General features: G+C 41.7%; 1 protein-coding gene and 1 long non-coding RNA gene across 2 annotated transcripts in view; one reads left to right on the top strand and one right to left on the bottom strand.

Annotated features, from left to right (window-relative positions):
- The window catches only part of LOC112553918 (5-hydroxytryptamine receptor 4-like), a 28,217-nt gene extending 6,060 nt beyond the window's left edge, over positions 1–22,157 (top strand). Inside the window, exons 3-5 of the mRNA XM_025221409.1 lie at positions 17,681–18,037; positions 18,628–18,954; positions 19,183–22,157. Coding sequence (XP_025077194.1) covers positions 17,681–18,037; positions 18,628–18,954; positions 19,183–19,494 — 996 coding nt within the window. The 3' untranslated portion in view covers positions 19,495–22,157. The remainder of the gene's footprint in view (positions 1–17,680; positions 18,038–18,627; positions 18,955–19,182) is intronic.
- On the bottom strand, positions 7,761–9,376 carry LOC112553923. The gene is made up of 2 exons (XR_003097175.1): positions 8,740–9,376; positions 7,761–8,144 (listed from the first exon to the last, which is right to left on the bottom strand). It is a non-coding gene; the product is annotated as an uncharacterized LOC112553923 (long non-coding RNA).
- Positions 22,158–26,974: the final 4,817 nt, after the last annotated feature.

The following is a 26,974-nucleotide window of genomic DNA, read 5'->3' as shown; positions in this document are numbered from 1 at the left end:
CAGTCTGTTTGGTACTAGCTCTTGTTCCCAGATTTTGTTAGAAGGGGCTGTAACATTTTTGCTGTTGTTTCTGGGTCTGCCTTTAGTGCTTCTGGGGGTTTACCATCCGGGCCTGCTGCTTTGCCACTTTTCATGCTTTTGATAGCTTTGATGATTTCTCTTTGGATCAGTTCCATCCAGCGGTCTTTCAGTCCCGTGTCGCTTGTTATGGTCTTTGTCTTTCACTGGCTTGTTTGGGTTAATGTTCCTGTCTGACAGAGTTCGTGTTGTTTCATGTAGTCGCTTCGTTTTCCCCTGTCTAGCTGCTGTCTCTTCTTCCTCTGTCAGTTTATGGGTGAAGCATCTCTTGTCCTCTCTGACAGACTTCTTCTCTTGGCGGCTGGCTTCCAACTATTCAGCTTTCAAACCATCCTTCACTTGCTGGCTGAGCTTCTGTTTCAGTCCCTTTCTTGATTCAATCTTCGCCCAGGTCTCTAGAGTCATCCATTCCTTGTGTTATCTTTCCCTCTTCCCTAGAACTAATTGTTTTCCAAATGCTCTTGAGTGTTGACCAGTGTTCTTCCACTGATTGTTCTGTTAGTCCTGAAAGGGCGTCATGCTTATTCTTGGTTTCACAAACTCGCAAGTAGAAAATGTTAAAAAAAATAAGGAAGTTGTAAATACGCAAAACGAGTGTTATTAATTTATTGTATTATCACCATAACGATACACACACACACAGAGATATATCAGAAAACATTAATTTGTAAGATTCTTATGCGTTTTAGAACTGCGGAACTCAGTCTGGGTACGCAACACTCCTTTTCACGGTAACAGCCGGCTTCACTTATGTGATTATTTTTAATTTTAAAACATGCTTTTGCGGCATACGATATCAAAAAATGTCTTGTTTTACTTCTGTTGTCTTAAATATGATCAACAATATTAATACTTAACGTCTGAGAAGTGAAGGGGATAGAGTTATTCAATTGTTTCTGACTTCTATTTTTTCTTTGACTGTTCCTTTCCCGTTTATCAACCAGTTACTATTACCATAGAATTTCATACCATATGAGGAGCAGGAAGACAGTGTAAATTACACAGGAAGTAGCAGATGAACCTGTAAAACAGACTGTGTCTGTAATCGTACGTCAGCAGTACCACGCGAAAGGCATCTGGCAGAGATGTCGGTTAGAAACCGATGAACACGTCTTCCACCGAACCGTTAAAGTTCTTGACGAAACAGAGGCTATTTTGAGCTGCACGAGCGGCCCACAGAGTTGCAGCCTGGCCTGCCAGCCTCTTGATACGAGTTATTTGACGGCGAGTCACGAGATGCCGTCCCTGCCACTGGCGTCGGCGAACTTCACTATCGCCTCGTCTTAGGTTCTCTGCAAGTTCAAGCATTCAATTGAGAGAGTCTATTAGAGAGACTGCTGATTCCTTCCGGTTTCTTTTAGGGAGGCCAGGGACAGGGACAAACTGTGGTTGCTGCATCTGCAGTTCTTCTGTGTTCGGTACTTTTAGTCCTGAGAGAGAATCATTCATTCAAGATTGCTTCTATATTCCGTTCTTGAATTTTTGCCCCCTTATCATCGTTGTGGCAGGTGCTGCTATCCTGCTGGTTACGGGAAAACTGTTCTTAACTCAGAGATAGTGGGTCTTGACAACCAGTACCTGTGCTCCAGCGTCTTCTGTTTTGTCCTCGTGCATCTGCAATTCAGCTGTAAATCTTGTATTTGTGCCGTGCCTCTGGCAAGGTAAGTAAAATACTCATTTTACGTGTTTAGTATTTTTTTTTAATATGCAGTGTTTCAAATCAATATTTGACTAGAAGCAAAAAGGATCGACAGAGAAACAGAAATTACATCAGAAGCTTCGATGATTAGCTTGAAGATTATAAATCACTGTGCGGCGATAAAATTTACTATAAACACTAAACCTGTAAGCAAATTGAAACCAAGCCCCAAATAAGATTAATTTTAAACCCACATAATAACGACCGTGGTTATCTTCAGTGATCGATTGAGAAAGAGAGAAAGCGAGTGTGTATGTGGGTGCGTGCGCGTGTGGTGTGGTTGCTTGGTGAATGAGATTTTGTTTTGAGAAGCATGATATACTTTAGGAAACCTACAGCAGATGAAGCAGTGACTTTACACAAGAAAAGCAAACTTACTAAATGTAAATAAAACCATCACGACACCGCAATATATAATACACCATCGATATGGCTTAGTAGACATCCTGGAATATTTGTTGACATTCAGCCAGCAACAGGTATTACATCTAGCGCTGGGGTCAACAAAGTTCAGCAGTGAGTATCGTCAGGTGTTATTCCTTTCAGCATCGCAGCTCACCTGCCGACTGACGTAATCGTTCAAAATAAGGCCCACAAGTTGCTGACTTCCTAAACTGTGGGTAGGTGTATAAATATCACCTGTGCTCAGTCTCGGCAGGGTGCCATCCGCTTCCGCAGTCTCCCTCGCACGTCGATTTGCTGCACCGTTTGAGGTCAAAGTGTTAAAGTGGGTAGGAAGGGACTTTATTCTTGGTCCTGACATGGAGTTTGTTTAGCTGGAATGGTGATAAACCCCTTTGTGAACCCCTTTTTTTAGCCTTCTATAACTACCCATTATTATTAGTGGTATTAGTAGTCACATTCTGAAAATTGTTCAGCCTCAGCTGGTTCTGATGTAAAAGTATCTGCAATGGTACAAATCTTTATTTGGTTATTATTTAAACCATATTCTTTCACAGAAGGCTGTGGGACCGTTCCTAAAGTTTGAGCAGAAGTTTTTCATATTCGAGGACAGACTTTTCAGTTGATCTTATATCGGCTTTTCTTTCTGTCTCTGTCTGCTGTTCTGTCACTGACTTCTAAACGCACGCACGCGCGTACACACACACACACACACAAACGTATACCCACGTTTACACGCATAACACTATCTTTCTCAAATAACTTGTAGTTTTCCTCTCTTTTTGTCACGAGAACAAGCTATATCTAGTCTCCACATCATTGTCATATCACCCACTCGGCTCCCGCAATTTACAAACAAGTGGTCTCTCATCGTTCATCGGCCTGAAACACTTACAATGTTGAAAGGCCCTTGGACAGCGATAATTGTTCTTGCTGAGAAGGAATGCAGCCACTGCAGGAAGAAGCCTCTTTGGAAAATGTCTAGAGAGCAACGGAATGAACTGTGGTCGGAATCCTAGTGTACGCCACAGTTTTACAGCTTTGTTAGTTGGTCTTTACTGCGTTAGTGTTAGGGCTAGTGTTAGTGTTTGTAATGTGACCATGTTAGGGCTTAATAATGTTAGTAGTGAATATACTCTCGGACAAAAGGGTTTTCGTTCTGTAATTTAACATCCCAGTAATCACCAGTGGTCGCCATTATTCTTAATTCTCCGCTAGTCTGTTGAATTACTATGCTGTCCACTCTTCAGTGTCCTCCCGCCTGATCTTCCTTCGTCTGCTGTCTTCGTTGACATTCCTGCAGAGGTGTCTGTAAGTTCTTGTGATCTTGAGTTTGTTCCGCTCCACGGTGGCCAGGACTCATTGTCAACATTCTCAACATATCTCGGGAGCACATTGCCTTGCACATCATGGACAGTCATCAGTTTGCTTTCTGTTACCAGGGTAATTGTTTACTGCATCAATGACGACGATGATGAGAAAGTGGAAGAGTGAGACAAGGTTCACAAGTTCGAGACCAATGCACGCAACATAAAGCTTAATTTCCATCGGGGGTCCATCGTCTGCTGTTCCAGTTACGTTTCTCGGGGTGGCGTCTGCTCCAGACTGCACACATGGCCTTTAATTTTCCCAGAGAGAGTTTAAATCGATGAGTCAGGCTTTCATCTAATCAGTGGCGCCGGCTTCCGCTCTGCGACATCGGGGAACAGAGTGACCTCCCTTTGCTGTGAAGCCACCAAACGTTCAGGGCGCCAGGTGTACGCGTTGTCCTGGGTGCCAGTGACGTCATTGATAACGTGCACTTTACCGGATGGTCTGTTTGTTTATTTGGTATTTTTTTATGGCATCTTTGGAGCACTTTTAGCGCTGTTTTGCTCATAAACAAAAAGAACTTGGCTACTACTGCAAATACGCTCAAAAATAGTACGGGAAAATAAACTCTAAAGAAAAAAAAACTTTATAAATATTTTTAATTGTTTCCGAGAATTAAACTACTTCATCAATTAAATTTTATTTCTTTGAGATCGAATATAGGTTGGTTTAAAACGATGAGAGGAAATTGTTTTATCTCTTCATTATTTCTTTTGTGATTCTCTCCCATGGGTGACGTAACTCTGCTCTCCTTCATGGAACGTTCTGTACACGTGCCGTTTATGATCTCCTCTTTTTTTTTTCGAAGAGCTCTTTCCAAGCTACCTGCAGGGCATACCGTTCTCAATAAGGGACGTAGGTAATGATGAAACATTCGAGACTGCCAAACCAGCCTCTCTCCATCTCCTTCTCTCTTTCTATCCCGTGAGCCGAGATCACCTGTTGGGCCATCCGCTGGTGGGGAAGAACGCAAATAGCCTGGCACGGTGCCAGATCACCGTGTAGGTGGATGCTGAGCTCGAGGAAATGAGTTAAGCATTCAAGCGGCAAAATCTTCAGACATGGCTCCGGCTGTTTTATGGCAAGTGTAGGCATGGTCCAAACAGGGCTGTTAACATTTCAACTAATATGCCATTTATGTCGGAGTATTATTGCCCATTTTGTCATAGCTGTGGTTGTTGATCGTGTTTTGCAGGCCAGTGGTGGAAGTTTGTATATGCACTTGGTATATGATAGTGTGTGTGTGGCAGAGAGAGATTGTCAGTGCTAATAAGTATTTATTTTTTTGTTGACGTTAAGGGCCTAGGATTGAAAGAAAGAAACACAACATCAGTCTCCATCCCTCTCAGTCCCGTATCTCCGACTGGCGATCATAACATCAACTTTTATTAGCTGTTAGCAAAACAAAATTGCAAATACAGACAAAAATGGTGTGAAGGCAGGAGAGACAAAGTAGTGACAGAGTGAAAGCTGTAGATAACTAGATTTTCCCATTTTTTGTGATGATTGCTGTTAGTGTTATCAGTACCGTATCTCCCTCTTTTCCATCTACCAGTCTTTATGGCGGTCGCGCCGGTCCTGAGTGAGTCACACAACTGTCACCTTTAACCGACCTGCATATGCTCTCGGCAATTAATTATTCCCCAACCTCACCCCCTCAACACACTCCCTCCATGTGATGGTATCCGACTTTTGTGAGTCGGGTTGTTCTTATAAATGCTTTTTAAAGCGACTGAGGCAGCGTGCATATGTGGACACATCCTCATTGTTCTCCTGTGCTCCTCCACTTACAGTAAGGGTCTGCACTTGAGTGAACAGCTTGAGGTTCTGCACATTGCTCCTTGTTGGTTGAGTTAAGCACTTCAGTGCCCTCAATGACCCGAGACAATGGAGGGATGGCTGCAAACGAGCACGCACACGGACACACATGTTTTCTTAAATTCAAGCACACACACACGTGATGCCAATTCCACACACGCACATACTAATGTCTCTCTCACACACATACGCTATGATTTAAGCGCACACACACACACGAACTACATTTACATTACCACACGCTCCAATTTACCTTTTCATTTTCTGTACTCCTTCATCTTCTATTCCCCGAATCACAGATGGGAAGAGCGTGTGTCTAAGAGACTCGTTGTGTGCTAGACAGCTGCTGACTGTGTGTATAACACATCTCTTGTTAGCTCACAGTTTCTTCAATGTTTGTAACTTGGAGTATTTTTTTTTTTTTTACACAAACCACTTGGCTCTCACTCAGGAAATTTTTTTTTTTTTGAATTTTTTTTTTTTTAAGGAGCTGAAAGACGATGAAAACAATGAGCTTGAATCTTTCCCCGCCTTTGGCCGTAAAACCCCTTCTTTCATTTTTCTTTATCCTTTGTTTGTAGTCTCCCTCTTGTTTTTCTTTCTTTTTTTTCTTTTTTTTTTTTGTGTATTGCACCAAAGGTTTTGTGTATTTTAGACACACGCAAATACATTTGAGCGGCAGCACCTGACCTGACACTTTCAGCCGCAATCTCATGGTCAATAAAAAACTCAAGAAGCGCACGAGATAATGAGTGATAAGTGAATGTGTGCGCGAGGGAGGGTATGGATGGCAACGGGTAGGTGGAGTACGGTGAATGCGTGAGTTTGTTAAAACTTTAGAGAAAAAAATTTCATTCTTGCATTCTTTCTTGCAAGTTTACCTGTCTACAGATTTCCTATTTGTAAAGGAAACACATATTTTCATCTTTGATATCTGTGGCGACAGAGATGGTAGTGATGATGATGATGGCCACTAGCAAGTCCTTACAGCACCATACATGGCCTCTGCTACAGATCCCAGTGGAATAAGCTTACTTATAAGTCAGCCAGACAACAGAATTGTTTATTTGTTATTCCTCTGGACTACTTAATGTCACTGTTCAGTCTTAACCACTGCAGCTAGAAACATCGCATTTTCTGACATTTACCAGAATACGCCATCTGCAGCACAGGCCACGTGAAGGCAAGAGATGTAAATAACAGGAAAAATTGTGTTTTATGTTCTAAGCTGCAATAAACTTGCAATGTTCTTGCTTAGTAGGACACAGTTGAAATGTCATGCAACCCTGCTATGTAAGGAAATTTTTGAAAGGAATACTGTTTTCATTTTTCCTGCGAGTTAGCAGAAGTGATGGCACTTTATCAATCAGCTGGTTATTTACTACATTTAAATAAACAGTTTCATACAAGTATTTCCACAATCTCCAACCAGGGAATTATTTTGAGACAATAAATTTTCATGAAAAGACAAAAACATGTTGGTTGTCAAACTTATCTCCGATTTTGATATCAGTGTTTTTTTGGTATGAACTCATGTGCAGTAATGGTGGGTATTTGAGATAGCAGATGTCATGCCCACACACACCAGTGATAAAATGTGGGAAAGAAGGAAAACAAGTGTGAAAGAAGCAGAGAGATGGAGGGAAAAGGGACCTAAAGATAGAGGGAACTGAGCCATCGCACACTAGATGCTGTAGGATGTGAAGTATTCCCCACTACTTAAGTACATTCTCCGCATTTTTAAGCTTCTTGTAGTGGCTGGCCAATATTTGCTGCCAAACTTAGGATACGGCAATGGGAAGACCGAGAGAGAGAGAGGTGTGAGAGAGAGAGAAGGAGAAAGTGTGCATGTGAAAATGTGCGTGTGTATGAGAGATAAAAAGAAAGAGGCCGGTGGAATGCCCTGAGAGCGAAAGAAGAACGAGAATGCGTGCAGCTATTTACGGATGATGGCTGATATTTTTGGAAGGGAATCTCGTGAGAAATGGAGGGATGCGAAAGTGCTAGAGATAGCGAGCGCCTGTAGCGTGATTATCTCCCTGCTTGTTTACCACCTGAGGGCTTTGTTGTTACTGCAGGTGACTGGGCTCTACCGTGAATTCACAAGTTCAGCATTTGGGGGATTTTTTTATACTTTGCGTATCTTACATGATTCCCTGTACTTTGTACAGACTTGTGGTAATCCTGTAGCATGATGTGGCCTATGTCCAGAAAACATCCAAAATGGCGAAGCTGAGCAGTGTCTTCCCCCATCCCTTAACAAATTAATAAACTGCATCCACCCCTTTTTCTTGATAGATAACAGTCACCATTACAGACGAGGAATCTGTTCGTGGTGCTGTTTCCTGCAGAAGGATCCCTTGCACCAAACAAAAAATCTCTCAACAAATACTGAAATCGTTCAGACTTTTACTAGCGATTCTTTGACAGATGGTGTAAGTATGAGAGACTTCTAGAAGCACGAACATGCGGAGCACAGTTGTGCAGGTTATCGTCCCTTGCCGGAAGTTACACGTCCTATCAGACACAGCGGATGCTCGATGGTACACCGGATGACCGCGCGCTGACTTCTCGAGATTAAAGATAAGTCACACATGAAACTTCGTAGATTCGAGTGCAGACACATGTAACCACTTTTCTTCTTTACCTGAACATTCTGGATGCATCCACCATGACCGGGGCAGCTGGCACGTCTGTGGAAATCCGAATCGTGTGGATCTGTCCCAGCGGATGTTAGCTTTCAAGACCGAGGACCAGTCGCACTTTCTTCTTGTGTCTGCACACCGAAGATTATAGATACATCACAACTCAATGTGCTAGCCGAGGTGATGTATGGCAAAGATAAAACACAATTCTAAGCCAGAGAAAACGCACCAGTCTTAAAATTAAAAATTCTTTTGAAAATAAAAGAAAGAGAAAATTGGATGGGGACCCAGTGGTGGTGTTCTATCACAGCAGAGAAATCATTACAACATGAATCGAATCAGGAACTTGTATACTCGAAGGTTCCTGAGTGAAGCACTCGGCTCGCTACTAAATCTCGTGTCGGCTTCTTTTTCTCCAGAAATTTCCAGCTTTCCTAGACAAAACCATGTCTGGTTGTATGAGTAATGTTTTCCTCGTGTCGCACGTCGTACAACCTCCATCTGCACTCACAAAATTTGTATTTGTCTGCTCGGAACAACTTTGTTCTCCTATTACCTCCCCGTGTGAGGATAAATGAGAGAGTGGTCGAAAGGGAACGGCAGCAATTTGAAAGCATTAACGGAAACACCGGAAAGGGAGAGAAGACGCAGAACTGATTGACTCGGCTGAACTTCGAATGCCCTTACCTCCCCCCTAGCACTTTACCCCATCTCCCCTCCTCCCACCTGCTGTTCGGCGGACATAGATGCATGACTCCCTGCTGCGGGTGGTCGATGGTGACCGGCAAATCTTACGACAATCATTTGTTTCTGGTTCCAACAGCCAGTCAGGTCTGGTTTACGACAATCATTTATATCTGGCTCGTACAGCCAGGGTGGTGGCGCAGTCGTCTTTGCCGCTTATCATTATACTTTTCATTTCGCCTGATGTGCGCGTTCGCAGCCGGAAGTGGCCTCCAGACGTCACGTGGCCATTTGTTAGTGCGTCATTGCTGGCGCCTGCTGCCTGCTGATGGTCACATCTGACGCGCGTTAACTTCCTTGCACGAGCGTGGCGCGCTAACTGTGGACTTTATAAATGAGGGTCAGGGGTCATGTTACCGCTGTCGGTGCAGCTAAGTATGGCGGGTTGGGATTCAGTTTGGTCACCGCGGAGTGCTTGTCAGAGACTAGGTGTTCTTCGACTCCCGTCAGACATTAAAGTGCTGGGCACTGGATCCTTCTATAAGCTCATCGCCACGTGCATTGCACACTAATTGCGTGTTGTCCAGGTCTGCAATCTTGCATTGGACGTCTCAGACCATTATTTCATCCACTCACTCAAGAACTATTCACAGGGTTGTCCATGGGACATATTTTTCTGTCCCGTCCCATCCCGTCCCATGGCAATTTATGCCTGTCCCATCCCGTCCCATCCCACGGGATGTTTCCCATGGGATTCCCATGGTATTAACAATCCTATGGACAACACTGAAAACCACTTTTCGGCTTTTGTTCTATAATTCTTGCTACTTCACATACAATAGATGATTCAGAGGAAAGATTTAAATCCTTGATGAATGAAATAACAGTAAATTTATTTTGCAATATCAAGTATCGACTACCATGGGAAATACAAATGTGTGCTGTCCCATCCCATCCTATCCCATGGGACGTTTCCCATGGGATTCCCATGGGATTCCCATTCCTATGGACAACACTGACTATTCATCTCACGCTCCTACATCAAAGTTATTGATGCCTCTAAAGCGGGCAGCATATAGGTTTCTATGACCATGTGCCATGCACGTGGTTCTTAATCCTTGATAATGAACTTTGACCTTTATTTCTGTGACTGAGCCGTCGGCTACAAAAGTCCAGCAAGACTGTATATCGCATATATACTGATGGTATTCATCATACTTTTGATATGAGTAGCTGCACTCACAGAGCTTACAATGAGCTCTTTACTAACAAGACCAGTTGTGTTTTATTGTTGTACAGCGCTTAACTCCTGTCTTTCATAATGGGGTTATGAATCGTTACATAGCTAATTTTGTTATTGTTACTATTATTTACTCACCTGTTCACTTATTCAATAAGCAAGCAGTCGGTCAGTTACTGAGTGCGTCAATGGATGAATCAATCACTCCTGCATGCGAGGTCTTTCACAGGCAGTCAATTAATCAATAAATCAATCAAAATTAGTAAGAGGACCCCGAAAAAAGGGGAAAAAGCGAGAAACATCTTAAAAATTCATGTGCAAACTTAAAGGAAGAAAACACTCTAGGAGCAGGAAGAAGAGACATTGTTGTGCGATGCCGGTTATCTTCCTGGAAAGAACATTATGGAGCGATTGTTGTTGGCTGTTCCGTGGCTGACTGACCAGAGAGACAAAGATTCCTTTTTCGTGCCCGATGCTACAAACAAAAGGATTATTTGCAAACCTGCAGGAGGTGTGAATGCAGTCTGCAGTGTGCATCGTCTCAGGGAAATACCTCTTGACGATTAGACATCTGATTGTTTACTCACTGTCTCTTTATCACATTCCCTCCTTCACTCCTTCTCTCTTTATCTCTGCTCTCCTCTCTCACTTTCCTACCCTTCCACCTCCTCTCTCTTTCTCTCTTTTTTTTCTCTCTCTACTTCAGCCTCTTTGTGATTCCTTTGCCAAGTCTGGCTTCGCTCCCGCCCTGCGTTGTGTGCGATTAAACATTTTGCTTGTTTCTTTCTGGGCATGAACTCTAATATGTGTAATTCTCCAACGCAGAGGAAGCCAAAACAAACGGTTTGCTGGAGCAGCCCTTTTTTTCAAGGGAATTCACTCACCACGGCTTCCTTAAGAACATATGCATTAGCTCCCTTTGTGACTGAAAGTGGTCCATGGCTGTTGGCTATCGTTCAATTTGTCTTCAATTTCAGAGAAGTCTCCTCGTCTTTCCACAACTTTTTGAAAGCAACTTCGCGTTCAAGCTTCTGGCAATTACTTCAGTTTTTATCCTGGCTTTGTGGATAGATAGTTGTTGGGTTGGGAAGGGTTAAAATAACAGATGGTCACCCTAGAAAAGTGGTTTGCATAAACAGTCGATAAAAATGAGACATAATTCTTGGAGCACTGCACTGACTGCTTCACGAAGAGAACACATTTTATTTCTTTAACCTTTGTAGGAACATAACCTTTCTGAATTTTAAAATGTAGCACACGCTTCTGTCTATACAATCTTGAAATGAGTCACAGAGACTAAAACAAGAGAAAAGGGCAATTTAAGATTAAAGGGAAGAGTAACACCAGCAGTTACAGATGTCAAAGTTCGTAGCTTTTGACGATAGGACTCGGATTAAAAGATCACGTGACAGCCTGCAGTGCACATATCGAGTGAGTAGGGTTGAGGCACAATAAATAAGCACGTTTGTTTATATTTAAAAATGTTTTGAGTTAAAGGGAAAGTTTTGTATGTAAACATCTGCTAAAGGCATGTCCATAAGACTCACCTGTTATTATTCGTGGACTGCTATTGTGCCTTGCGCGCTACCTTCATCCTTGTATACTTTCAAAACAAAGAAACAGGTGAAGGGAAAAGAAACGCATAGCTAACGGTTTAGGTTACTGGGTAGACATGAAATATTATCAAAAACTAGACTGCATGAAGGAATCTTTGTTTCACTAGGTGCCTCTTTCTTTAAATCGCTAAATGTGAAAAGGGGCCTTGAGTCTGTAACAGAGCAGTCCAAAAATGTGTACCATCAGTCAAGAGGTTCCACAGGTGTGCTGCACCTTTCTTGCTGCTCTTTTGTATTTCTTGTCATTGCTTTATGTGTATTTCAGCGAACCCATCCTTCTCCAGCCTCCTGAATTCCAGCCTCGGTTTGACACGCGATGACGCATCATCAGAAATACTCCCACTGCGCAGTCGCTATTTTTATCCCAGAATCTTTCTTACCTGCGATTTACACCTGGTAGGATAGGGCAGCTCAGGTGGGGCTCAAGTTGCCTGTTTGCTAGCTTAGGGAGTCATCCTCCGAAGATACAAGAGTGGAAATAACAAAATCTGATGATGTCATGTGTAAGTTGTGCGCTGTTGAAGTCTGGTGACCGCTTGGCAAGAAGCTGCAGACCTTAGGTTGCATCGGCTTGTTTTTATTCTAGAAGATGTGACATCTGGTTCTCCTTTAACCTGTCTAAAGGTGAAAGACTAGGTGGAAAAAAGCATCTACAGTTCTTAAATTTGACCTTTGCCGAGCAGTGGCAAAGAGACAGTGAAGGTCTATTATATCACCAACGTTCGTGTTTTTTGTCGATGGTGGTATCGACCTTTATGAAGAGTATATTGAATGGTAGTTCTAGCTTGTCATGGTGGGTCACTTTGGCAAGTCTAGCAAACTTCCGCCGATTAGTTGCTGTTCGACGACATCGATATATTTTCTTCGCTGCGTCCAGCTTTTCCATCCGCAGAGGACTATAAAATCTTGGTTAACCTACTGCAGTCCTGATGCGGATGAACCATAGTTGGTCACGGGGCTTCCAGCTGTTTGAAGACACCTCCACCTGCTGTGTTTTCACGAACATCTCTGCTATGTTGGCAGCGCTGATCTCTATTTCTTCATGTCCTGCTATGGTTGAAAGGTCTAGAAGTTTGTAGTTTCTGCCTGAGATGACATCATTATCGTCTGCAAAGTACAGGGTTGACCGCCCACTTATGTATATAAAATGCCACGGACTGCTGACAATCTGTGTGACATTTGCAGCCAGGCATTGCCATCAGGTTTTTTTCACATAGAACCCATGATCAGGGAATGTTTGATTTGGTTATAACGATATCTAACGCACGCTGTCAGATGACACACACTCAAATCTCTCACTTTCCTTGCAGTTCCCTTTATTGAATATTACAACAACGATGATCATATGTGTGGATGCAGGCGCGTGCTTGTGTGTGTTTGCACTCACTAAGGAAAAAATGCCAGAGTCTATCAAGTTCCCGTTTACCATTTTGTTTTGTTTTGATGCTGTTGCAAATTTCCACCGCCGCAAACAATTTTTTTTCTTATACGCATGGAAGAGACGGTTGCTGAGCTGCAAATGGCTGTGAAAGTTTAGGGTTACGCTTTCCAAAGTTGATACCTGGTACATGTCAGTGGGATTTCTGAAGGTTCGGAACGAGCATGCGCTAACGGGTCACCTTGTTTACCTTTCTGCTCACCTTGCTAAACACATGCGGGCTTCTTGGGTCTTTCGGGGCAAGTCCGTATACCTGTCCGACTGCACCGGTCTTATACTTTCCGCCTCTTTTACGTACAAAGGAAAGAGACTAACTTTGCTGGCACAAACACAATTTTAGTGCAACAGATATAAAAATTGTGATCCTCAAGAATACGAGTGCCAAGTGCTTGGTGCAAGGGTGTGTATGTTTAGCTGGGCAATGAAAGGAGGTGGTGGATGGTACGTCCATGCTTCACTGCGCATGCGTGATGCCTGTCTCACTAGGACTGTGGATGTCAGCGTGTATCAGGTGTCAGCTAATTAGCCAAGGGTGCCAGGTGAAAATGTCGGTAGGTGCTTGAAAGCTTGAGGATAGGTGTGGATGGCCAGCTTTCAATCTCTTATATTTGTGTAGTCCCAGAGAATATCAGTTTTGTTTCCAGAACACAGCTACCTCCGATATAACCTTACTTTCAGTCCATGAATACGACCTCCAGAGTGCATGTCATGCAACGTGTCTAATGAGAAGGAAATGTTGATGAAAGCGTATTGAAAGAAGCCTTTAAAACGTACTTCTGCACTGTAAAAGTATGATTTTTGTTCCAAGAATAACACATCATGTATGAGAATAAAACATTTGGTTCCCACTCGTAACTTTCTGCAAGAAAAAGATAATAGATAATACTTTGCATCCGCATTTCTTTTAGTCTAAATCCACATAGAAAAAAATGAGCCAATCAAATAGCTCAGAAAATTTTAGCGCTGATTATTGTTTTCTTAATCATTTTATGTTGCACAACACTACTAGAAAAATAAGAAACAATCATAAATCACCGGACATTTCTTAACGGAGCAAAACTCTACAACATCTATCACATCTACAACATCTAAGTCATTCTGTAACATTTTAGCTGTTGAGTTGCTTCCACATTGTAAGAAAACCCAAGAGAAGATTTGTTTCTTCAAAATATGTGATAGAATTCTCCATGGGAAGAGAACAAAAACCAATTGTACTTAATTACAGCTCTCCTTACCGCCTTCAAATCCACCAACAACCTGCAACAAAAAAGACAGGAAGAAAGGTAACTCTAGACGTACACAATAAGCAAGAGCGGTAACCGTTGACGCACTACCCCTATTACCTTCCACCCAGATGCCCGGATAATATATATATACGAAGGAAACACAACCTTTTGCTTATCGCAAACAACAGCAGAAACCCAGGCGCTGTAAACTCCGGATCCTAGGTCTGCCCTTTGATGCTGACGCAAGGCACAGGTGTGGTGAGCGGCATTCACTAGACATTCACTAGTCATGGCTCACTGGGCTCAACAGGCTCCCCATGTCTATATACGGGTAGCTTCCTCTTCCACTTCTCTCCCATTGCTGTCAAACTCATTATTTCATCTTTTCGATTGAAAGTAAAAGCTCGCGACTTAGATTGGAGGATTACCTGAGGATTTTATTTTAGTAGGTAATGGCGGTATTAATGGCTGAATTTTCAAGAAATGGTTTTGATTTTGTTTGTTCCTGTTAGTGCAAGTTTGAAAAAAAACACTTCTTATTTTTGTGCATTCATCCCGTCGATTTTGCTTACTTGCAGAACAAAGCAGGTGTGAGTTTTTTTATGATGATATGTTAGCCACCCGACTTTTATTTCCAGTTCAAGATGGTTGTGAAGGTAGCGCCGACATAAAATGTCAGTCTTCTAGCTGATGCATCGCTGGTTTCAGAGGGCAACCGTTCCATAACAGACAAGAGCGTATACCTTAAATGTAATTTACCTCCATTTTCCTCTCTCTTCCCTCCTCAGCTCACACTCAAACTGTTATTCCACAGTGCTTTGCTCTTCCTGTGTTGCTCTAGGCAACCTGAGGATCAAGAGCACTTGAGTTACTATGCCACACATTCCATCTCGTTCATGGGCGGTGGAAGGTGTGGGTGGACCATTGCTACGAGCGCCACGTGCAAGGTGCAGTGCGCATGTCAGTGCTGGTCGTGAAGCCGAGAGCGCGTGTAAATGTCAGCAGGGGGGCTGCGTGACGTCACTACGGGCCACGTGCGCTTGCGCTCCCTCCCCCCCCTTCAGGTTGTTGTACGTAGCGCAGGTGTACGTAGGTACACTGAACACTCGTCACGCTCGCCGACTTGAATGCCAAGCAGTGTACAGACGCTTACGCAGGAGTATTTGCGTGAATGTTTTTACCTGTCTCAAAAATGTCTTAAAAGAATATTTGACAAAAAAGGCAACACCTCACCACCAAGGCAGTTCCCAAACAAGAAAACACAAAACAACGTTCAAGACACACGAGCTGTACCTGCAGTAACAGGATATACTTCCACGGGAAAACCCTGCTAAGTTTATCTCGCACTCGTCATCACTCGGGATGTAAAGCAAGATGAACAAAAGAGAATTGTGGTTTCCTCCCTTCTGCCGTGAAAGAGCTGCTCGGTACAATTCTGTCGTTTCCTTAGCCACCTCCCATGATTTATTCTCTTACATGGATGCCAACGAGTGCTAACAACACAAACAACACAATTACTTGAGAGGATCACTGCAAACAGTCTTTAGGTACATCTAATTTTTACACCAGTTGCGACAGATGTTGCTTAGTCACAGCTGGATAAACCACAAAATATTCATTCTCAGATAAAATCCAAATCTTTGTACATTATTTTTATTAAAAAAATTCTTTTCATATAAGAGTATGGATAAAGTAAGGGGAATTTTTCTCAGCTGAATCGCAGTCGACACATTTGTTGTAGTTTCTGGACGCTGTCGTAGTGGTGGTACACAAGGGGAGTTAATCAAACAGTTGAGGGGTCAGAGGGTGTGGAGGTGGTGCAAAGCGGGTTGCGTGAGAAATGTCAGCATCCGGTGCCGAGCAGATAATACACAGCCGCTGAACCCCCTTGTAACCACATTGCGCATATCAGATACTAGCGAGAAGGTTTCACAGATTGTACAGGGTCTGCTGATTCTCCAGGGTAAGTGTCTAAAATAATTATTGTCAGAGAGAAACAGGCATTTGACAGCAGCTGGTGACAAATGTTGGGTTTTGTAGGTTCTGAAAAGATGGAGCTTTAGATATTTATCTCCGATCTCTCTTCCCTCTGTGTGTGTGTGTCGATGTCTGTGGATGTGTGTACGAATTCTACCGGAACTTTAGGAAAAAGATGTTAATCACAAGTAAACAACTCATACACTTCATTAAGTGGAAATGTTTGTTAACTAATACACATTAATTTTCTGAACTGGAAGTGAAAGGGTGAGCTTGCGGAGAAGCTGATAGCAAGTTATTAAGAGTTATTAAGAGGGTACAAACTAAGGATTTTATTTCTTTGATAACCCTGTTCGTATTTTTCTGTGTTCCCGTTAACTTAGAGTAAAAAATGTGGAGGCTATAATTAGTAGCAGCAGATGCACACGGAATGAAAAAATTTATATCACACAATGAGGTAAAACACTTTTATCACTGGCTAGTATCATCTTTTTAACATCTGATAACAATTTCTTGTTCAAAAATATGCACTGCTGTGTGCTAATTTCTTTTTCTACGCATTTTCTGCTGATCTTCTGCGCGTCAGTCCCATCCGCCTGTTAAAAAAAATGCAGACATGTAAATATCTGATTGTTTGGAAAACGGATGAGAGACTATTGTATCGCTGCACTACGAGAAATGTCTAGAAATGTCTACCTTTTACTGTGGTAGGAGGTGGGTGAGTGGGAAGACGATCATCAGGCATCCACAGCTAAAGGGAACTAACTGCATAAACCCTTTCCCGTATTCTCTCACATTTTCGTCCCTTGAAAGTTTGAGCAGTATAACGCTATGAAATGTTTTGATGGCTATCGCTTTGCCATCGATAACAGCAATGATGACAACGATAATAGTTTAGGAAAGAAGAAGTTTTGATGGTTGTACCAAAAGTAATAGCAGCAGTTCATAAGACGATCTTGTGAATACTAGTTTTATTGAAAATATTTGTTCATTTCAGTAAATATTAATAGTATGAAAGATTTTTTTATAGCGCTTTTCCAATGACATGCTCAAAGTGCTTTACAGAAACGATATACATAAGTAAGCTGAATCGCCAACAATCATGCTGACATATAAAAGACACCCTCACTTCTACAATACTCACTCATACACAAAATATTACAGACACACGTTATGCACTCTCAGGGTCAGGACAGGGTCGGAGTGCAGTCACTCTTCTGACAACATGTTGGAAAAGAATCCGAGTATCGAAGGCTAACTAGGGAATGGGGATAGTTGGGGATATGGTGTCTTGCACGGAGCTTATCCAATCATTAGAAAATAATAATTAATATACCCTGTAGACCATTAAGTCCATCGACACACAGATGCGTTCAGCGACAGAACTTCAAACATTGCAAACCGTGCTCCAGATGCCTACATGTCTTCGATGCATCCTGTGGACACTGATGCTTTACATTTTTGTTTTCTTTACTCCTCGTTCCAGATGGATGACCGACTAGCTCTCGATGGCGACGATGTGTGGCTGCTGCCAGAACACGAGCTGCAGCTGCAGTCGCTGGACGCCCTGGCGCACAACAAGCGATACGTGGTGGCGCAAAGCATGGTGCAGCAGAGCCGCTTCAACCTCGGACTCCTCATCCTCTTCATTCTGTCTATCTTCGTCGTCAACGCCTTCTTCATCGTCGTGATCCTCATGTCCAAGGCTCTGCGGTCCAGCTCCAAGCACATCCTCATCCTCAGTGTAGCTTTCGGAGACCTCATCCAGGGTCTCCTCATTCTGCCCCTCATCACCGACCTTGGAATGAAAGGATCAACGGTCACAGAGTGTTCCACGTTTCATGTAGGTACTTCGTTTAAATATTAGAGAGGAAATGAACAGACACAGTAAAATAAAATCATTAACACGCTCACTATAATGTAACCATCAATATAGAGTGCAGCATATACATGTGACAACAGACAAATAAAATGGTGCACAATGTTACCTTTAGTAAGCGATTAACATTCATTATTAAGTATTATTTTTATGCATGTTTCAAGTTGTGTATATGTCACTCATCATTTCCATACTTGAGTTTAAGTTTTCAATGTTATATCAACAATAATAATGAATGAATAAAATTTCATATTAAAGTGTTGAGGATAGGGTGGATTTCGAATTTTACCATGACATATCTATCATTTTATCATGAATAAAATTAAATGAAACAGTGTTTTGTCTTAAAGCCCCTGCCATACTTTAAAGGTGTACTAGTTAATCATTTTTAAAGTTCACTCCTGCTGCGATTGAGAATTCAATATATGGTGGTACAGACAGCAGTGCTCTCAGTTCATATCTTTCTCCTCCTCGTCTAGTTCATTAACCTCTCACTCCCTTCCCCCATTTCCTGGCCGCAACACTCACCTGAGACACCTAACGGTTGTTTGCAGGTGGCGCGGCTCTTCGCTGACTTCCTCATCCCCTCCATCACCACCCTGGGTGTGTTGGTCCTGAACATCGACTACATCCTCCGCCTGACCTGTAACCTGTACTCGGAGGGCGGCAGCCGAGCCTGCATCCTGGGCTCGCTCTTTGTAGGTCCCTGGTTGGTGAGCATCCTCCTCCTTGTCCCTATCTACATCGTCAGCCTCCGCAAGATCTCGCCCTACAACACAGGCAACATGTGCCAGATCATCACCGAGGGCGTCTACGCGCGAACTCTTCTGACGATGAGTTACATCTTGTACGGGTGCATCTTGCTGGTGGTGACGTTGTCGGTAAGAACCTCTGTCACACGATTGTTTTTATTGTTAGTTTTGTCAGAAGCAACACCACAATCAATTAAGCACCCAACCCATACATTTGAGAAATGTAAAAATGTGTATTTAAAATAATTATCTGCGTGGGTTTTAGCTTGGGCCTTTATAAAGCAAAGACATAACAGTTTATTTTGTGAAAGATCTCAGCCTAAGTGCCCATTTCTTGTCTTATCTTGTATACCACAGGTAGCTGTGATGTATTTGATCAAGCGAGAGTACTTAGGTCTGGACGTGTGTGGCGAACGAGTTCACGCACCTTTCGACATCTGCCTGGCCAGCTTTGTCAACATCCTCTTCTACACTCCCATCTTCCTCTTCGCTCTGCTGACCACCGAAGGTTACCTGGGCTGCGCCGCTGACTCAGAGTGTCGCACTCTGGAGGGTGTCTACACCTTCGCACTGTGGCTGATGCTGACCAAGTCCTGGATCCTGCCCATGGCCTGGATCTTCGGCACAGACACGCGCGCTGGGATCCGGCAGGCCATTCCCTTCTGCTGATTGGCTGGCTAGCGTCACGTGGCTAACACCGTGGAAAGTGTTGCAGTTTAAACAGGTCCGAGATAAAGTGAAAGTCGACTGTATCTGTTTGGTTTAGGGACGATTTTCATTGATAGACTGGGTTTGGCCATGGTTCTCATGGTAACCGAGGGGTACGAAACTGCAGTTAACAGTCCCTGGACGAAAGATCTATCAGTGGTGAGGTTATTTCAATTTAAAAAATATTTTAAAATTTACCTTAATTTCAGGAATTCAATTTAAAAACTGTTTTTCTATATTTTTCAGTCAGTCAAATCTGAGGTAGACATTTTACCGATTGAAATATGTGTGGCTTTGATGATTTGGTGGCTGTTGGTTGTAAAGGGCTTTTAAAAACTGAGCAAGGAATAGGTAGTTTCATGCCAGAACTCAATTGCATACTGTACTATAAAGTGCATTGCATGTAACTAACTGTGTAACAAGAAATGTTTTTTTTTTAACGACAGCCATTATTGTTCAGAAGCGAGAAGGCGTTTCTAAAAGTTGTCAAACGTTTGACCAGCTTTGGCAAAGTTATGTGTCGAGATCAAGAAAGCCATAATGTTAGGAACTTTGGAGCTTTGGTTAATATGTCGAGCCAGATATGTTTTCCACTATATTGCCAATACAATGAGACTTTACGACACTCCAGAGGTTTGAAGCTTTGACACTTTGTTCAGTTAAGAACTGCCTTTAGGTCGGAGGAGGCAAATGTCCGAAAAGTGAGTGATCAGTGAGCGATCTGTCCATCCAGATATTCCCGTGGGTGGCGACCCGAGCGACTCTTAAATAGAAAAAAACCCCAAACAATTAAAGTAGAGTGTTGGAAGGTGAATGGTCAATCTGCATCCCTTCCAAATAAACAAAGCAACCGGAAGCTGAGTAGTGTTTGCAGGTAAAGCGAGAAGAGGATTTTCTGCTTACATCTTGTGTATGTGCTGATGTGGGTACATGTATATGTATGTATGTGTGCGTGCGTGTTTGTAATTGTGTACTTGCACGCATGTCTGTGTTAGATAGAGAGGAAGGGAGTGCGCTATGTATCCATGTTGACATGAAGTGGCCAGTGGTATTTTTTTGTTATTTAAAAATTGTATTTACAATTTATTTTTGTGCTTCTCTTCTCTGCTTTCAATTGTTATCTCCATGTGTCTTCTTATCGCTAGTGCTTATAATGAATGTATATGTAAGTAATCAATCGGCATTGTTGTATCTTGTCATCAACTTTGTTAGTGTACATATCTTACCGCTGATAAACAAATACCCGGCATTGTTTTATCGCTTTATCTTCTCAGAGCCCTGTATACAATCTCAATCTTAATGCTATTAATAGATTGATCGTTCAGTCAAATCGATCAATCAATCACAATGTGCTGATTGTACAAGGTAACGATTGTATTCTTCATCGTTGTCTATTTATTACCTGTCTTTGTTGACTTATTTATTATTCTGTATTATTTGTTAACAATGTTTGTCAGTTATTAGGAAAGTACCGGTATTGAATGCGGTTATGTTTTTTACGTTGGAGATTTTTAACAGTTTTATATTGTTGCAAATTATAAAATCTATATCAATATCTATATATTTGCTGTTAAATTTTAGCTGTATTGTGAAATGTTTGTATAGTGGATACCTACTGCTGCTGTAAGAAAATCAGAAACGCAACAGAAATTACAGCGCCATTAGGAAATTTTATAACTGTTGGTATGCTTCTGAAACTGCTTGTATCTACCCTTCCAATCCTACCCATAGCTAACATCACTCTCTTGGTCGCTGATACTGCTAACAGAATTATTATTGTTTTCAACTGCTTTTTTTCTGCTGCCTTCTATGACTACTGTTATTATTAATGACAATGGCAATGATAACTGGAGCGACAGATGGAGGGTCTGGAGCAGTGTACATCAGAAATAAAATTGCCGTCTTCACGGAATCATTGAAGGAGAAATATGTCCAACACGATCTCAACAGGACTGACTGCACTTGCTAATTGCAATTCTCATGACACAAAACATTTTGCTGTGATTGCATCCTACTTCTTGTTACCAAAGAAATCATTGTAATTGCTAGCACCACCATCCTCGCAAATACTTTCTACCTGAACCCCAGTGTTGCCATGGAGATTAGTAACCACAGGAAGCTGCCTCTGACATAATATAAAGACATTGCGGTGAATGACTGTTACATGTATGTTACATATTTATATGTACTAAAGTGAATATAAAAAGATGTTGTGTGGACTGTTCGGAAAATGTGCAATAAAATAATTACGTGGTGTTTTTTTTTAATTATTGTTGCTCGTTTAACACACTGCCAATCTAAGATTTTATAATTGTACACAATTATTAGATATTTAAAGTGACGAAGAAATAGAAAAGTGAGAAAATATTACCCAAATATAGACCCATTTATATAGCAGTTCGAATCATACGTTTACACACAGAGTGGAAATGTGGTTGTACATAATTGTTGCACATAAACATGTCTCCTCTTCCACGCGGAAACGAATGATTTTGGGCAATATGTTTATAGCTCTTTTGTTTTGCTTTTATTCTGATTTACCTAGTCCACTAGGGTTGAAATCTTATATAGCTTAGCTTTGTAGTCGAAATGAGCCTAAATAAATTTGTGTATTGTTAACAGCACATGTTTCTTCTTTTCGTCCTTGTGGGAGATGTTTCGGTGACGAAGTCATGGAAATGTGTTTGAATGTCTGATGAATGTTCTACGATTTGTTCTCACACCTTCTGGTTTAGTTTGCTGTGATTGTTAAAGTTCTGTGTAACATATTCTCAAGATATCCAATATATTCACAGATGTCCAGAGATGATGAGCATATGATCCGAACTCTCCTACAGGATGCAGCCTTGATGTCTGACCTCTTGGGTGTGTGGCTTTCAGCAGCTCTGATAGAGATATTTAAGTCAAAAGTAAAAAAAATAATAACCCAATATAAATGTAAACAATCTGGAGATGAACCATATAAATCATCGGTATTCCGAAATATATGAACGCTTTTGGCAAGGCAAAGCATTCAAGCAATATACTTCGTCTTATTCTTGATGAAAGGTTCCCGAGAAAGTTATGGAGTTATGCAAAGTCCTCTCCACCAAAGCTTTTCACAAAGTTAACTCGATTTGGCGTACTGTAATGTTCATTATCGTAAGAGCTTACGCTTGCATTTTTTTCATCTTTTTTGAGAATTTTTTCATAATTTACATGGGAAGAAACTGCTGCACATAAAAGCGGTTGGCATTTTACTCTTCAAGGACTTCAAGATGGAGCTAACTGAAATAGCCACGAAGGTCGTACATGGCGAAGTCACTGAAAGGAAGACCACAGAAAAAATTCTTTTAGATGTTGAAGGTTCTGAATTTATAAAATGATTGCTCTTTGACATTTCTGATATATTTATAGCCTTTTCAGCAATTCGGAGAAGACCTGGCACGTCATGTCAGACAAAATATTTTCGGTGCTCTCAAGAACTCTTCGCCCAAGAAGTATGGAAAGCAGACAGCGCTGCTTGCAGAAAGTATCGAGCACACTTGATCTGTGGGTCACCTGCTTGAATGATTCTGGCACTAGCAAGGCTTTGGACTCGCCACACGAGCTTCGACTGCAGTCAGATGTTGAATAAAATTGACTTGCGAGATGAAGGTGTCTGGAATGTTCTAGGACCACACGTCGCCGCCATAAGCTTTGATTTCATTGGTAAGCTCTGAAGAAACGTTTTAGGGTCAGGGATGGTGATGAATAGTCTTGTGTTAGAGGCTACTACAGTCCCCTTTGTAGACTACCCTTCTCGAATGTACAGTAGGAGTCATTTGTGGAAGAACATTTTTCACATCTTACATACACTTAATCCCCAGACACTTCATCCCCGACACTTCATCCCCGTAATCCCCAGATCCCAGACACTTCATCCCCCACTTCATCCCGACACTTCATCCCCGAGACACTTCATCCCCGAGACATTTAATCCCGAGACATTTAATCCCGACACTTCCTCTTCAGGACAAATCAAGTGCTATAATAGATTGTTGGGTGCAGTTAGAGAGCTAGTGATGCAGCTCCAGAGACTATAGTAACAGACTTGAGAAAGCTGCGATGACCGCTTTTAGAGAGAAGTTTTCAGTCATGTAAAGTAACGGGCTGTTACTTCACTTAAGTCAAGCGGTATTACGCAAAGTCTCTGAACTGGGGATGAGAAGTGACTATGACGAAGACGAGAGCTACGTGGAATGGTCAGATGCTCCCAGCACTGGCCTATGTACGTGAGGAAGACATCGTCGATTCCTTCGAATTGTTTGCAGAGTCAATGCCACAACATGATCGCATGCGGTACTTCGAGCATACGTACATACGGGGCCGCAACTGCGGTAGAGGGATAACTACGCTTCAGCTTATTCCTCCAGACACTTGGAACAAATACCTGGACGTCATCGGCGTGTTGCACGAACAAACAACTCTGTGGAGGGTTGGCATCACGCCCCTTCAATCTCTCTTCTCCTGTCATCACCCAACGAACATCCTTGATGGTCTACGTAAGGATTGTCAGCTACACAAGGCGTCTGTTTACAATCATGCGCCGGCACAGAGAAGCGTCCAAAGAAGAAATACGCTGAGTTAGCCAGGAGAATTAGCAACATTGTAGAGAAATATGAGTCAATGGATCGTCTTCTGTACCTCCGATCAGCTTACCTTTCATATTGATTAACAGCAATTACCTCCCGAACACTCAAGAACAATTTTCATATCATATTGTTGAAGACATTACATTTACTTGCTTATATGAATTTTAACTAATGTGTAGATGTTCAAATGACAGCATGATTTGAATTTGAATTATTTGAATTTCAATTAATAAATTTCAATAAAAAACTTAGGAAATGTCTTTTGAAGTGTCGGGATGAACATTAAGTGACTGGGAACCAGCTTATTGCATAATTTAAAAAAACAAAAAGCAGTTAAAGAAAACATTATTGGAGACATGCTAAAACCCAATATCAGGATGATTTGCCTACTTAAAACACAGACACCTACAAATCTTACAGCGCGGAAAGCAACGACTACAACATTGTCCTCTCTAGACTTGTATCGATACTTTCCCTTGGACAGTAATGTCAGTACAAACCTAGAAAATCCCAAACACCATGGCCATAACTACTGGGCCAGAAGTAGCTGGCTGCCTCAAAGGATGCTTTACCTCTAGACTTAATTCAGTGTCATTGATAATCAGACATGGACCAGATACATGAAATGAACCTGGAGGTCATCTCCTGGCTTTTGACCTCAGCGCGTGTTTGCAATAAGAGGACGACTGATTTCTTCCAGCCTGTAGCTTCCTATCTAGATGATTGGACCTTAGAGTCACATCCAAATATAAAGCGATTTTGTGTGAACCAAATATTTTTGACAACCCTGGATATCTCAGCAAAATTAAAAACACATTTCATTTTCCAGCTGACTAACTGGACTGGTAATGGTAAAAGCTGCTTTATCGCAGAGTTGTCCAACAAGCGTAAAATATTACAAATAAAAATTATCACTTCACAAAATCTTTTTAAATTATATTTTCACATTTAAAGCATTATTTATTTGTTTATAAAGTCTTGTTTTTCCCTTTATTGTTTTCCTGGTTTCTGAGATAAAAAAATATGTAATCTGCAAAATGCAAACTCAAGTGCCGACAGATCCTAGAAGAAGCAGCGCTGCATGAACACAAAGCACTGTGTCTGTTTCTTTTCGATTTCATGGCCTTCACCAGAAAACAGATAAAGCAACGTGGAGATCGAAGAAAGAAAACAAACTCAAACGGTAAAGTAAGAGAATAATGGGCAGAAAGGCCCTTGGGTTTTTTTAAAGTTCGGCCGGTGCTTTAGCTTGTGTTTCCGGTCCTATAGTTCTCTCCCTTTACCGTCCTGGGTTTGTGTAAAGGTCGTGACTATCTTTAGAGATATCTTTTTTATTTCAACTTTTTCTCAATGCCTGTGTCAGGAACTCAGAGATGAAAAAGTCTATGAAATCCTTGTTAAAATTATTTCACTTCGTTTAAAAAAAACACATTACCTCCCTTTTTATTTAAATGCCTTCAAATAAAACTCCTTCAATTATAAAAATCACAACGGATAAAAAGTACTTTTAATGAGAAAACATTAATTTAAAATGAAAATTACCAATTAGGTTGGACTCAGAAGCAAAACTTTTTGCAAGTTTTCTATTGCAAATCCAGATCACCTTTAAGACTATTAGAGAATTTGCAAAGAATTTTTTTCAGACGAATGGACTTTGTTGTGGCAGCGTTTCTGGGACAAGTACCAAAACTTTTCTCACAAATGGCCATGCTTTTGTTTTTACAATCATATTTTTGCTTATGTGTTTCACAGAATGCTTCCAGGACATTTTAATGTGTAAAAATTCCATGTTGTCCATTGTTACTTTGATAAATTGTGTGTATGTGTGCGTGCGTGATATGTTGTTGTAAAGAAAGCTGTTACTTCAGTAAGCTGATGCTAAAACTCCGAATGATGTCTTCCTGTTACGTCGACTTGTCCATTGGGTGTGTAATCAGGAAGGATAAACAGGACTGGAGGGGCGGAGAGATCCGCTTCCTGTTTTCTGGATCATGATCAACGACAAGGGGATGTCACAACACAGCCTTTCCAAGGAAACATAACTACTGCCGTCACGTGTGTAAACATTACTCAATGCTAATGGACTTGGTTGTTTCCTCTTGGTGCAGTGAGAACATGGATGTGTACAGGTGGATTGCTGTCTGTCTGTCTGCCGAGACCAACGCTTAGTCTCTTGCAAGGTTCTCCGCTGTTAGTCTCGGCGAGCCTAAACAAAGAATGTGACTAAACCGGAAGCTTTGTAGTCTCATGTCTCTCTGAATGCATCTAGTTTTAGTAGTTAAAATCGTCTGCCAGCAGTCCAGTAAAACAAGTTTGTGGTGAGATCTTTTGTAGAATCATCATCATCATCATCATCATCATTACTGCCGCCCTTAACCTTGACAGCAACGTTGCTACTGCCCCAGTGTGATAAAACCAAACCTTCACAGAAAAGGAATCAGAATCTGCTAAATGTCAGAAATATTGATAAGGTAAGAAATATAAATGTCTGTCTTCCCCTCAGCGTTATCCGGGACACATTGACAAGACATATTGCTTAGCAATGACTTATAACAGTTTTAAAAAATGGACAGCAGGCTTGCTGGAATTACTGGACTCAAATCGTCTTTGAAATCAAACCCTTGATAAAAAAAAGAAACCAGTCTTTCTGGCATCCGGGGATTTGGGTCTTTGTGTGTTGTCCACGATTGAGATCAATGGCAGGGAAAATCATATAAGTCCAATTTCCCTTGTCGACATTTCTTTCCTTGGCGCTTTTCAGTTCTTTTGCCTTGTACTTCATCCCAAGAGCGACTTTTACTGCTATATAATTGGTATAAAACTTCAAA

The sequence above is a fragment of the Pomacea canaliculata genome, linkage group LG13 (assembly GCF_003073045.1).
Source record: "Pomacea canaliculata isolate SZHN2017 linkage group LG13, ASM307304v1, whole genome shotgun sequence".
NCBI lineage: Eukaryota > Metazoa > Mollusca > Gastropoda > Architaenioglossa > Ampullariidae > Pomacea > Pomacea canaliculata.
Note: the sequence above shows the minus strand (reverse complement) of the source record. Positions and strands in the feature narration are given on the sequence as shown.